At 44.3% G+C, this 14,638-nt stretch overlaps 1 protein-coding gene across 2 annotated transcripts in view; it reads right to left on the bottom strand.

Annotated features, from left to right (window-relative positions):
* Positions 1 to 5,028: 5,028 nt before the first annotated feature.
* Positions 5,029 to 14,638, bottom strand: part of Ahcy (adenosylhomocysteinase) — a 37,228-nt gene continuing 27,618 nt past the window's right edge. For both annotated transcript variants that reach the window (XM_037427767.2, XM_075877728.1), the window contains exons 6-9: positions 13,697 to 13,904; positions 8,358 to 8,563; positions 6,626 to 6,793; positions 5,029 to 5,288 (exon numbers count right to left, since the gene is read on the bottom strand). In XM_037427767.2, the coding sequence (XP_037283664.1) occupies positions 5,130 to 5,288; positions 6,626 to 6,793; positions 8,358 to 8,563; positions 13,697 to 13,904 (741 nt within the window). In that variant the 3' untranslated portion in view covers positions 5,029 to 5,129. The remainder of the gene's footprint in view (positions 5,289 to 6,625; positions 6,794 to 8,357; positions 8,564 to 13,696; positions 13,905 to 14,638) is intronic.

The raw sequence follows: 14,638 nt of genomic DNA, 5'->3' as shown, positions 1-14,638 counted from the left end.
ACATGTCCTGCCTGTTCAAGCGAGCTGATCCCAACATGACTGAAGACAAGAAGGTGCGTCATCTCATGCATGGGGTAAAACAAGAGCTGTTCGTGGGACTTGTTCGCAATCCGCCGCGCACTGTTGCTGAGTTTCGGTCGGAAGCAACAACAATAGAAACGACGCTGCAGCAGAGAGCCCGGCAATACAATCGTGACGTAGCCTGTACATCAGCAGGGGTCTTCTCGGCAAACGTTGTCGGTAATCTTGACACTCTAGGGGAGCTCGTCCGGTCAGTTGTCAGGGAGGAACCACGCAACCTGCAGCCACCCGCTTCACCGGAACTATCTATTACGGATGTTGTCCGAGAAGAAATTCGGCAGGCCATACGGGAGCCGCAAAGGGATGCACCACCGACACGACGCGCGGCAACTTATTCTGAGGTGCTCAGGCGGCCTGCTGTCCACTGTGCGCCTATCGAGACACCTGGTACTTACACACCGACAACACGTAGCCCACGCCATATCGTAGAGGCAACTCGCAGCGCACCCCTTCCGACAGAGACAAGACCTCGGAAAAGCGATGTATGGCGAGATGCGGAACGTAGGCCTCTGTGCTTCCACTGTGGAGAGGCTGGCCATCTTTACTGGTTTTGCCGATATCGTCAAGCTGGTCTTCGAGGATTTGCGGTCAACGCACCGTGTCCGCGAAACGGCGAAAGGTCGTCCGACATCGAGGAATACCTGTGCTCACGTCAGAGCTTCGACCTGCAACGTCGTCACCAACCGCGGTCGCCATCTCCTCCCTCTACGTCAGCGCTCGCCAAGCCCACGTTCCTTTCCGAACGCACCTAGGCATCGTTCCCCTAGTCCAAACCCGGGAAACTGAAGTGGGCGACCTGTGGAGGCGAGACCGCTGGTGATTCGAAATACGAAGATCCTCCACTGCGACACCAGCGCGACGACGACGACTGTCTCCAGGTAAAGAAGTGCAGTAATGAGAAGATAACTTCAGACTTGCCGATGGTAATTGACGGGCTAGAGCTCATGGCTTTAATCGATACCGGTGCGGATTACTCTGTGATAAGCTACAACTTAGTGAAGTGCCTCAGGAAAGTTCTGACCGAATGGAGTGGACCTCAAGTACGTACGGCAGGCGGTCACCTTATTACGCCTCTCGGCAGATGCGCCGCAAGAGTTGAGATACGAGGTTTCACTTACGTTGGTGACTTTGTTGTCCTGCCCGTATGTTCGAGAGAAGTTATACTCGGAATGGATTTTCTGCAAGCAAATGGTGCCATTATTAATTTGCAGAGGTCCGGCGTATCATTTTCGACGGAACAAGCTATAAAGGTAGCTCGAGCAGACGAGCAATGCACCACTCCGCTGCGCATTGTCGATGATGATGTGACTGTACCGCCGCAGAGCACTGTAATGGTTCTAGTCGGAAATGATACGTTTGGTGACTACGAAGGTGTGGCAGACAGCAACATGGATGTTTTCCTGAAAAGAGGTGTTTGTGTGGCACGAGGGATTATCTAGCTACGAAACGGGTACGCAGACGTCCTCCTGACAAATTTTGGGAACGAATTCCAGCACATCGCAAAGGGGACAGCCATAGCCTTTCTTCATGAGGTTTGTGAAGCCACAGAAATATGCAGCCTTGAAACAACGTCAACGGATATGAAACCAACATCTGATGTCTGTGACCTAATATCCGTAAATCCCAATCTTTCAGTGATCCAACGTCAACAGCTATACGACCTTGTACGGGAATTTGGCAGCTGTTTCTCCAATAGTTCAAAGGTACGACGCACAACCATTGCAAAACACAGGATCGTAACAGACGAGACAACCAGGCCGGTACGCCAGCACCCGTACCGCGTTTCACCAAAAGAAAGGGAAGTCATCAAGAATCAAGTACAGGAGATGCTTGAAGATGATGTTATTCAACCTTCTAACAGTCCTTGGGCATCTCCTGTAGTATTTGTCAAGAAGAAGGACAACACGCTAAGGTTTTGCGTTGACTACCGGAAATTAAATGCTGTGACTAAACAGGATGTATATCCCCTCCCGCGTATTGACGACACATTAGACAGACTTCGTTGTGCCAAGTTCTTTTCATCACTAGATCTGAAAAGTGGATACTGGCAGATCGAAGTTGATGAACGTGATCGCGAGAAGACTGTTTTTGTTACCCCTGACGGACTCTATGAATTCAAGGCTCTCCCTTTTGGTCTGTGTTGTGCGCCGGCAACGTTCCAACGCATGATGGACACTGTACTTTCCGGATTGAAGTGGCAGTGTTGCTTAGTGTACCTTGACGACGTGGTCATCTTCGCCGCTACATTCGAGGAGCATATCAAGCGCCTGCGAACAGTGTTAGAAGCAATCCGTTCGGCAGATTTAACCATCAAGCCAGAGAAGTGCCAATTCGGTTTCGAAGAGCTTCGATTCCTTGGGCACGTTGTCAGCGCCTACGGTGTGCGCCCTGATCCCGAAAAGACAGCCGCCGTTGCAAGGTTCCCAGTGCCAGCAGACAGAAAGTCAGTACGGAGATTCCTAGGTCTCTGTGCTTACTACCGACGATTTGTCAGAAATTTCTCGCAGATTGCAGAGCCCTTGACGAAACTTACGAGAGATGTACCTTTCCAGTGGGAAACAGAGCAACAAAGCGCCAACGAATTAAGAAAACGGTTGCAAGAGCCCCCAATCCTTTCTCATTTCGATAAAACAGCTGACACGGAAATACACACAGAGCCAGCAACATCGACCTAGGATGCATCCTAATACAGTGGCAGAATGACGAAGAAAAGGTGATAGCATATGCCAGCCGGACTCTAACAAAGGCGGAGACCAATTATTCGGCCACAGAGAAAGAATGCCTTGCCGTCATCTGGGCCATCAGTAAGTTTCGGCCTTACTTGTATGGTAGACCATTCAAGGCAGTCAGCGATCACCATGCCCTTTGCTGGCTCGCCAACCTCGGGGACCCGTCCGGACGACTAGGAAGGTGGAGCCTCAGACTAAGAATTTGACATAACTGTGGTATACTGATCTGGTAGGAAGCATACCGACGCCGACTGTTTGTCACGGGCACCTGCAGACACAGCACTATCAGATGAAGAGGACTTTCCATTCGTGGCTGTTGTCGAGACTTCTCAGATAGCTGAAATTCAACATGCGGACGAAGAATTGCTCCCGCTCATCAAACACCTGAAAGGAGCTGACGTACAAGTACCTCGTATATTTTCTCGAAGCCTCGCATCGTTCTGCCTCCGAGGAATTGTCCTCTACAAGAGAAACATTAAGCCCAACCGTGAAAAGTTTGTGCTTGTCGTTCCCGCAACTATGCGGCAAGAAATATTACAAGCGTGCCACGATGAGCCTACGTCTGGACATTTGGGGGTCACTCGAACGCTTGCACGAATCAGTCAGCACTATTATTGGCCCAAGCTATTGTCTTCAGTACAACGCTATGTCAGAACATGCCGCGAGTGCCAAAGACGGAAAGCGCCTAGTGCTAAGCCAGCGGGCCTTCTGCACCCGATAGACCCACCGAAAGCACCCTTCCAACAAGTTGGAATGGACCTCCTTGGACCATTCCCGACATCTTTACTTGGCAAGAAGTGGATCGTTGTAGCGACTGATTATTTAACGAGATACGCGGAAACAGACTTCTTGCATCGAGGAACGGCAGCTGAGGTCGCCAAATTCTTTGTACAGAGCATAGTGCTACGGCATGGCGCTCCAACTGTTGTAATCACCGATCGCGGACTGGCTTTCACGGCGGAACTCATGGAATGCCTGCCGAACATGACCCACACTGTTCACAGGAAAACTACCGCATATCACTTTCAAAGCAACGGCCTGACTGAACGCCTTAACAAAACTCTAGCTGACATGATATCTATGTATGTGGACGTCGAACACAAAAAGTGGGACAAAATTTTAACATACGTCACCTTCGCCTATAACACCGCCGTACAAGAGACTACCAAGATTACCCCGTTTCAACTAGTTTACGGTCGTGTAGCTACCACAACACTGGACGCTATGTTACCTATAGATCAAGACGACTACTCTTCTGATCTTGATGACTATATAGAGAGAGCGGAGGAGGCCCGCCAATTAGCAAGATACCGAATATGTCGCCAACAACGAATCGATGCCGACCGCTACAACCGAGGAAGACGTGAAACACGGTATGAAGTTGGTGACAAAAGTGTGGATATGGACCCCAGTACGACGACGAGGCCTGTCTGAAAAACTTATTTGTCGATATTTCGGTCCTTACGAGGTAGTACAGCGACTCAACGACCTCGTTTATGAAGTCAAGCCTACAAGACATGGGCATTCTAAACGACGCAATCCCACCGAGCGTGTACACATTGTGCGCATGAAACCGTACTACGACCGGTACGAAGACTAGCCACCCCACTTGCTTGCTGTACAACCATTTCCCTCTTACAAACTTTCCGGGACGGAATCGCTGCATACATTATCATCGAAAGCATCGGGGCGATGCCTCTTGAGAGGGGGGATAATGCCACAGGAAATTACCATTGCTCCGCGCAACGCGGACGTTGGGAACCAGAGAAACGCTAACGACACGACTACGAGCGACGAAGCCAGCCGGAATGCACGAGCCGGCCCTGCATGCGCCCGGTACTCCGCCGAACAGCCAACGCGCGTGAAAAAGAAGAGAACGAGGGTGCTCGAGGCAGAGGCTCACGAGGACTACCACCCTTGGATCTTCTTGATTGCTGTGCGTCGTTCACTTTGGGCACAAGTTCGCCCTTAATAAACCGTGTAAATAGAACATCGTTGTTGTGAGGCTGCTACATTCGTTGCAATAATAGCTGTAGAGTTAACAGAACAATAGTGTTTGGCAGCAACCTCACAGTTATATTCAATCATTAATTACACTGCAGTTTTATGCAGTTGAAGCACAGTTGTAAAATGCTGCAAATCAGTGTACTAAGATAGGTACACAGAACATCACCAGCTTTTCATTCTCATCTTGAGATAAAAGGAGTCTCTTGTTCAATTTATCAAAGTGCTAATGATCATTCCAGTTTATTATCACAAAAATATGTCCGTGACAAATTTGAAACAACACAGCAGTCTATGCAGAAAATGGAATCAAATCTAGTATCGATAGTATTCCGGTTTAAAAGGGCCCTCAGAAGGAATGCCAAGGTACGAGGACTGCTCCTTGCTCAGCTTGGACAGTTTCACTCCAAGATGATCGAGGTGAAGTGCTGCAACTTCCTCATCAAGCTTCTTAGGCAAAAAGTGCACATCCACCTAGAAGAAAAAATGCAAGTCATCTTACCTTGGCCATTCTATCACTAAATCAATTCTATGCACACTGCACCATATATGTCCAAGTACAGTAGACTCACTAAGTGAACCCTGAAGGGACCAGGAAAATATGTTCCATTTAACAGGAGTTTCGATTATGGAGGGATGAACAGGAGTGCAGAATACAAGTACTCAACCAATCAGATCAGAGAGAGTAGTCCCATTTAAGCAACACTTCATTTAACAGATTTCTGTTTATTGAGAGTCTACCATACATAACTCGTAAAAATGTGCACAAAAAGTTTTAGTGTTCACACTGTTGGTGAGATAATGAAGCAGAAACAGCACTCATTTCACAAGAATGCAGAAGATTAAGCAAAGGTGCTGAATCAGGCAAGTATCTCCCGTTATATGTCCTTGTAAAGAGCACACCATTTGCTGTTCATTTACTGCCATACTAGTGCTGCAAGAATAGGAAAATGCAGCATACGTTTTCATTATTCAAAGCTGATGCCATCTATATATATGCTGCTACGACGTAAGCCAGTAATCATTAATGATAGTTTCATGTAAATGTAACTCCAATTTGGTGCATTAAAAAGCTCTAAGCAATCAAAAAATACTTTGCTTTTGACTATGGCATATCAGTAGTGCAGATGTGGAGGAACTTTCATGAAAGAGATGAACTGATGTCCACTGCAATGCTGGCATTTCGCTCTACTCAAGATTATGCACGGTTGTGGAGTGATCGTGTCAACAGCTCTGCAAAACTGCCAGTGGTCCCGCAGATTTAAGGTAAACAAGTGACAAAGTTTGGCTTGATGAATGAATAAATTGGAATGCATCACCATGTGCCAATTCAGCCACCAAGTTCAGAAAAAGAAAATTGAACCCATACTTTTGTTTTGATACATCACTTGCACCTGCTCGAAACAAACATAAAAAGCTTCACTATTTGCCTTCAGTATCCATCATAAGCCGGCTAACAATAGTTTCATGTGTCTTCCATTACTCCCACAAGTATACTATGTGATTACACTCGCAGAAGTACAGGTCAGCTTTCTATACAGTATCTAATAGCAAAATTAAATACCGATTTATTCAGACTTCTAGAATGTCCCTATCATGTTCAAATTTCCATACAACAAATTAAATGGACAGCAGAAACTGAAACAAGCTCCTTGAATTGTATTATTCAGAAGAACTTGCAGCATGTTTCAGACATTCATAACTTACCATATTTCATGCTATACAAGCTACCTAAATCATACCTACAGACTTTTTTTTTCTTCTCTAACTGAAATCTATAGAGAGTGAAATTAAGCAATGAAATGAAATACCTTGTACTTGTCACTTTTAGTCCACAACTCAATCTGAGCAAGCACTTGGTTCGTGAAAGATGAGCTCATGACAAATGATGGGTGTCCCATAGCACAACCTAAATTCACAAGGCGACCTTCAGCAAGGAGTATGATGTGGTTGCCATTCTTTAGCTTGTAGCGGTCAACCTAGCATTTTTTTAGAAAAAAAGTATTGGGAGGAATTAGACATCACACACTTGTGCTAAGGTACATCATTTTTCACTTGATGTCATGCTTTATATCTTTTTATTTCATTGTATTTAAAAATGCACTTTAGACATTACAAAAACTTCTGGGTCACTATATTTTACGAGAAAAAAAAATCATGTCATAACAATACATTTCTGGTGTATTATAAGCCAAAATCACAATATGATAGGCAAAGACGTCAACTACAGTACATGGTTCACAAGGCAAACCTACAATGGGGCAGAGGCAGCAAGAAATAAAATGTGAATGCATAAACACACAATTGCTAAAATTAAAGCCAAACAATAAGCTTGGACAGGGTGTTTTACAAAAATAGTTGAAACTAGCCAAAAAATTGAAGACGATATGAAAAATTTTCTCAGGATTGCTTTTGAAACAGCAGCAGATATTTTGATATGACTCTCTTGAAGGCACACAAATAGAGACAAATTAGACCCAGAAAATTTAAACAGGATTGCACACAAACAAAACTGTCATGCCGCTTACCCAAGGGTGATGCAGCTGGTTCTGCCAAGCAAGCACAAGCAAGCATCGTTCATGTCAAGTCATGAGTACTAGCCTTCCCCATGCCTTCACACTGTACCACGACAAAACTATGCAAGTTACTACAGTAGATGCTTTAGCTTGCGGTAACAAAACTACTGCGGTATAATGATGGTGACAACAATGTACCAAAACAGTTTCCCAACCCATGCATGCTGTAAAGCAGTACCATGTGCCGCACAAAATGCAAAAACAAAAAGAGGCTACCAGAGTTATGACACTGTGCGGCTGAGCAGTCACATGTTTGATTCCTGGCCATGGTGGTCACATGTTGATGGAGGCAAAATGACAACACATTTGGGTACTGAAGTTTAGATGCAGTTCAATTAAGAAACCCCAGGTTGTGTAAACAATTATGGAGACCTCAGACTAAAATGGCTCCCCTGGCCTGCAGGTTGCTTCAGGATGTTAAAATTTCATTATTATTATTATTATCATTATTTGAAGCAAAATGCTTGATGCCATTCCTGCATGTTCCTTGCAGCCACTTTCTTTGAACCATCGTTGCAGTTACACATACTTGGCCATTTTATTGTGCTATAATTGAGTGCTACTTCTGAATTTCATACTTGAAAACACTTCCTATACACCAAGGCTTCTGCATGTGTGCAGTGCACAAATCTATGTCCTAGCAATGGCTGTTTCCAAGCAACACAAACAGCTATCGAAGGCTACGCTTTTGCCGATTGCATGGGCTGGACAAGGTTGGATAGCCAGAAATGTGCCCTCGATGCACACACTTTGGACACCAGCTACTTACCCATGCATAATCAACTCTGCTAAATTAATGAGAGCTTGTCACTGAATAATGTACATGCTTACAGGTACATGATGTTCATATCAAAAAAGTTTTACCATAGAAGCAACACACCTTTGATATAAGCTCACGTAAAAGTGATGTTACTTTTTAAAACAATTATGCCAACAGGCCAGACTGCATTTATTATAAAATTCTCACCTGAGGCTTAATCTCTACTTTTTCAGCTGCATTCTTTTCCAGCCACTTGACGTCTATTTCAATATCAAAGTGGCCAATGTTGCAGACAATGGCATCATTACGCATCTTCTCAAAGTGTTCTCCTCGTACAATATCTCGGCATCCAGTAGCAGTCACAAAAATAGATGCCTTTGATGCAGCATCCTCCATGGTGGTTACCTCATAGCCTGCGGCACAAGTAAATGTGTAACACTAACTGAAACAACAGTTTGGAGATGAAGGGGTAAAGAAATTTAGTCATGTAGTTGCTTTCCCAATATCACTTTTCTTTGTTTGCTGAATTGCAATTATTTGGATACTCCTAGTACTCTACAAACCCACCTCATTCCACCACAGAGACAATACATTCACACAGCAAAGTATCACCTAGGCAAGGCAAAACAGCTGTTCTCAACAGCAAGGTGAAGATGAAAGAAAAATCAATAGTATATATACAATGTTGGCTGACATATGGATAAATTATTCCCTTTGACATTCAGTTGTCACTACATTGTTCAAAGTTGACTTTTCACTAAACTATACTCAGTTCTAACACAACACAGCAAGTGCCACAAGCAAAACTAACATCTTGTGTATGGAAATATATTTATAGTCGGTAACAGCAGTGTTTGAAAGCAATCTTTCATTACCAATCACAATGCTAAATCAACAAAGACTACGTGCCCTACCTATGGACCGAAATGGGGGTAGCTAATGATGCAGGTGAGTCACTTGCCATATACTCTAGGATGTTCTGTGCGAATACAGAAATTAAGCCATGAATGAAGAAGCCATTTGGATCAAAAGTTCATCATATGAAGCCAATGCACACAAACAGTGAAAAACTTGGGACAGGTAACCTGAGCATGCTGTCACCAAGCCAGGATTTTTTTTTAACTTCAAGCATTAAATGTTTGGAAAAAAATGCTTCCAAGTATCACAGTGCACTAAAAAATGCAAGACACTAGATACTATGAAGTAGTTTCAGTTTGGCATCCAAGAGAGCATAGTAGATGCATCCTTGGACTATTAATAGAGACCAGATCTTAGGCACATGTTTATTACTTTCCTTGAGTTCCTATTGTGCCACATTGATATACGAGTATGAATAGGGGGGTTAGGAAGGGCTTTTACAGTGTTTTTACAGTGCCTAAAAATGCTTATTTTCGGCGTTTACGCCTAAATGCCTGTAAGTGCTTATATAGTAGATATCTATGTACCTAATTGGTGCCTATACGAGCACTATTTAATGCCAAATTTTGTTTTCGAGTGCAGTTTGAAACCGTTATTCATGTTACCCAGCAACGTTGACCTTTAGGAACACAACGAGGTTCAAACTAGGCTTCCAGTATCCTCAAGGAAGTGAACAACCTTGAAGACATGGGTGTGGCAGTGGATAGAAAATAGGAGGTCCCTCTCGGCAGCTGCAGGAGCGTGGCGAACGAATGGAGAAATGTGGAGTGCCTTCAGGGGAAAGGAGAGAGTAGATCAACAGAAAAAAAAATGTGATGTGCACGCAGCTTTCGTTTCATTTGTGGTTCCCTTCTGAAAGGGCCCTTCACCAGGTCAAATGAGAAATTGCCACTAGACCCTGGAAGTCGTTCCGTGCCCAATGAAGAGCATTGGACCATAATAATTTTCAGGATGGTGCATTACAAGAGGCGAAACCATGATGCAAGGAGGAGTCATGCACAGGCAAGGTCATTTGTGGCATGACGTGGCTGGGCCAGGTCGGGCACGCGAGCAGTGTTGTATTGTTTCAACATTTTCTGTAGTACACTGCCTGTTTCTGTGGAATGAATCCCTCAGTGCGCGCACGATCGGAAAGGCTGGCACAAAAAATGTATCCTTATCGCGATGCACCGCATCGCAGTCAGCACTGCTGTTAAGGATGCACCAAGTGTCGTCAGGGCTGCTGCCGACATGACGCGGGAATGGCGAAAACATAAACACATATGCAATTGGGGTAGATTAGCCCCAAATCTCGCTGTGATTTGAAGTGAAAATAAAATGCACGCAAATTCTATTAGTGTTTTATTTCTCTCCACTTTCATTAATCTATTCAAGCAACACATAACACAAATTCCACGTTTCCTGAAATAATTATTGCAGAGTTATGCGCTACAGCTGGCGATGTAGCATGAATTTCTATGCAGAGGAGCGACGTCGGAGCTCAGATAACCATGCATGACCATTCCTTGACGTGCGTCAACCCCTCCATCTTAGGTCGCGACCCTGCGATGAGGGCCAATGGTATTCATTTTGAAATTTCACATCTTTCCACGGCAAGTAACATTGCCTATATTGGCAGACATGATTGTGGGCGCCCATTCAATGCAAAACACTTGTCGGCTCAAAATGGTCAGACCTAGTGAGGGGCCTTTTAAAGGTGGTCACCAGCAGAGGAGCAGCTGACTCGACACGATTAGCCCCGGCCAATTCGAAGGATCTCTCCCTTCTGGTCCTCTTAAAGACAATAGCCTTTCTTGGGGACCTTCGACAGAAAAATTTCCGTCTGTCTGTCTGTACATTTGTCTGTTTGTCGGCCCTTAATGGTACCCTAAACGGCACCAAAGTGGCCAAACGATACTCCAAACGGCCGACCCCATCAGCAACGCCCACCAATATTGCTCAAGATTCAACGTTCCTACTTGTGCGATTGTCAATTAAAAATCAATTATTGCACAAGTCTGGGGCACCATAACAACACGTATACATTCTGCATGTGCATTTTACTAGAAAAGGCATACATAAGTAATTTTAAGGACCGTAGCGCTTATCATGCTGCACTGACCATGCAACGCTTGCACGAAAAGGCAAGTGTTTCCAACACTTTGCTAAGATGACACGGTGGTGGCACCTACCCGTCGCCTTGTGTTCTACACCTTATCACCTCAGAGACTGGTGCGCACGCAACGCGCTTCATTTTCTAGGATAACCGCCAGATAGCGCTCATGGCTCACGTGTGATGTGACGATGCGCTCGTTCGCCTCCGCTGGATGCTCAAGGCGCTCTAACGCAGCGCCTCCAAAATAGCACTCACCGATTTTCTTGCACAGAACATAACATAAACGTTTTGTTCACTCTCTACAGATGCAAGACTATCGTCTTTCGACGACATTTGCAGTGTAACATGCAGAAACGGAGCCAATTATTTATTGCCTAACTATCTGCTTCCGTGCATGCCGAAAATAAAGAGAGCCAGGAGTGGGTTGATTTCACGGTAAACTCGCCAGATACAGATTCACCATGATACAGAATACAACTTGGAGACCATCTTCTACAAACCGTGCAGAAAAAGGACACTTACACAATTATATGTTCAGCCATTGGCACTTTTGTGCCATCATCAACAATAACATTTTTGCTTTCCTGTCATAAATACAGGTCACATACGTATTGGTTTGAAATATTTTGAATTTATGTGAAAACATATTGTGCCTATATTTTCGATATTGGAAGCCTGAAACTGTGTTTTGCCTGCCTATCTTTGGCACCTAAAACACGCTTCTTTAGTGCCTAAAAATCCAGCCTCTAATTATAAATACAGTAGCTGACTTCATTCCGCTAATGCGGTCCCCCGTGTGAACACCAACAAGAAGAAACCGGTATAAAACTACTGTGAACATCATTTCCTTTGGGCAGCACAATGCCTTTAGAACAGGTGATCACCTTTCGGTAGGATGTCACCAGTGTACTAATTGACCAACAATGCAGATAGGCGGGGTGGGGGTCAAATGGCAGTCATACTAGCCATATTGACAATAATTTAGACCAATGAACTTCTGCATTATATTTTTATTTTAAATGCAACACCATAACACCTATCCATATTGCTATACATGGCTACAACTTTTGCTGAGCTCCACAAAATCACCATGAAGTCTGTGATGCCAGGTTCAGCATTTTTGAAACTACATTATTGTAGAATTAATAACACATATTATACATCTGCCAATTTTCATAATATATAATACCCCTGTTGCACGTGGCAACTTAATCGTGCTTACAGCGAGCGCACTTACGCTCACAGAATGTCATCTCGGCGGTGCACTACTGCACGACAAAGTGAAGTATACTTTAGAAAAGATGACAGTGGCAATCGATGAATTGATAGCGCAACATATATTTGCTATTTTTGCGCCCATGTCTCAGCGTCAGACCACATTGTCTTCGTAGAAGTAGCACCAGTGGCACACGCCATCGCAAACGACTAGGAAATGACTGACCTACACATGTGCAAGGAAGTAAACAACGCGACAGACATGGCCATTGCACGGCATGTGCTCCCACATCCCGGTGGCAGACGCGCCTGCGAACTGCCCGAGGACGGGAGCAACAAGTTTTCTTGTTGTGACATGACTTGTTTTAATACGTAGCAGCATTCCTAATAACCAAAACAATGGCTTAAAAATACTATGAGTGCCACTTTATGCAATTTCATATCTATGAGAAAGCCACTGCTACTGAGGCTACACACTCCATCGCAGCAAAGTGAAGATGGCGAATTGCACTTGAGGGCAAGTGCACTTTGCAGCGAGACACTACATGACAGCGTACAAACGAAACTCTCGGCCAAGTGCACTCTCTCAAAGTGGCCTCAAGTTACCATATGTGACAGAGATTCTTTTAATATGCAAGAAGCATGTGAACGAGTTTTTACTACAAGAGCATCCATCACTACTCTTTGAGAACATCACATTTGGTGGTGCTCTTTTCAAAAAGATCTCGTTCTACATGATGCCAGCTGACAAAAAAAGAGTGTCCCACACTCGTCATGGCTACAAGCAGCGCTCACCAACGCTCCCGGGTTGCATGCACAGCAATACTTGATAAAGTGAAAGGGAGGATGACCGATGCCATAGCTCAACTTGTAGAGCATCGTGTGCATTATGCAAAGGTTGCAGGTTCAGTCCCTGCTGACAGCAAGTTGTCTTTTCACCCACTTTCACATTTATACCATAAGTACTACAATAAAGATAAAAGATTCAAACAATGTCCCCTATACCTTCTTTGCCTTCATTGTCTGCTGGTTTTCATTTGAAGTTCTGTCTAACAAAAAAAAAAATGAGCCCTTAAATTCCTTTCTTTTTTTTGCCAGATTTGGTGGTCACAATAAGAATTCAAGGTTCGACATCTATATTCAATATGTTTCCCACAGCCTCACCCTTCCAAGCATGTAGGGCATTCAACCAGTGCGAGTGCTGCTGACAATGCACAGGGCCAGCCAAAAAACAAAAAAATAAACAGCAACACAATTTTCTCACTGGTGATTTTTGTTAACAGCGTAAATGCTGACAAATAATCCAAAGCCTACATACCTTCCATGGCAGCCTGCAGGGCATTGATGGGATCAATCTCCGTGACAAGCACACGGCATCCAAAGCCACGCAAAGACTGCGCACAGCCTTTGCCAACGTCACCAAATCCAGCTACACAAGCCACCTTGCCAGCAAGCATTATGTCTGTCGCTCGCTTGATCCCATCAGCTAGCGACTCACGGCAGCCGTATAAGTTGTCAAATTTGCTCTGGAAATAAAAGGAAGTAATTTCTCACTACTTAATTCCTTCGATCACATAGTTCATTTGTCGGTAGTATGTTAGAAAGCACTAATGCCGCTGAGCACAAGAATCTAGTCAATGGATTCTCAAACTAGGTTTCGAAAAGGGTGTTTTCAGGTCCCACAAGCACACATTATGAATGTGACCCAATCCCAATTTAGCCTCATTATTACACAATTTATTTCTTTAATTAGAGAAGAAATTTTGAATTGTTTAAGATTTAATGAAACAACTGCATTGTGCATCCACACGTCAGAAGTATGAACAGTGAGAGGCCCACTCTTATGGTAGTAGCAGCACGATGCACACTTAGACGTTTGTGAAATATATAAAGTTGTGGTAGCCAGCCCACCACACGCGTTTAACTTATGCTTGCATGTGAAGTTTGTAAACAGCGCATAGCAATAGATTACGAAATTCTACAAGCCAAAGGCCACATGTCTGTTTGGTCAAGTACTTTTGTTGCTGACAAATGATAGCTGTTTAATGGCATTTTGCAAAGAACACATGGGGTGCACTCAGATTTTTTATAGCTCATGGTGTGTTGGTACTTTCATGGCACCACTTCCATACGTGGTTTGCCATTTGTGATTAAAGGGAACTATGAGCCCTTCGGTCAATGTGCCAACTGTGTCGCTAGCTTCCGATGCCAGCTGTGGGCTACACAAGCATTTAGGCACAGCCTTGCACCAGTGTATTGA

The sequence above is a fragment of the Rhipicephalus microplus genome, chromosome X, assembly GCF_043290135.1.
Source record: "Rhipicephalus microplus isolate Deutch F79 chromosome X, USDA_Rmic, whole genome shotgun sequence".
Lineage (NCBI taxonomy): Eukaryota > Metazoa > Arthropoda > Arachnida > Ixodida > Ixodidae > Rhipicephalus > Rhipicephalus microplus.
Note: the sequence above shows the minus strand (reverse complement) of the source record. Positions and strands in the feature narration are given on the sequence as shown.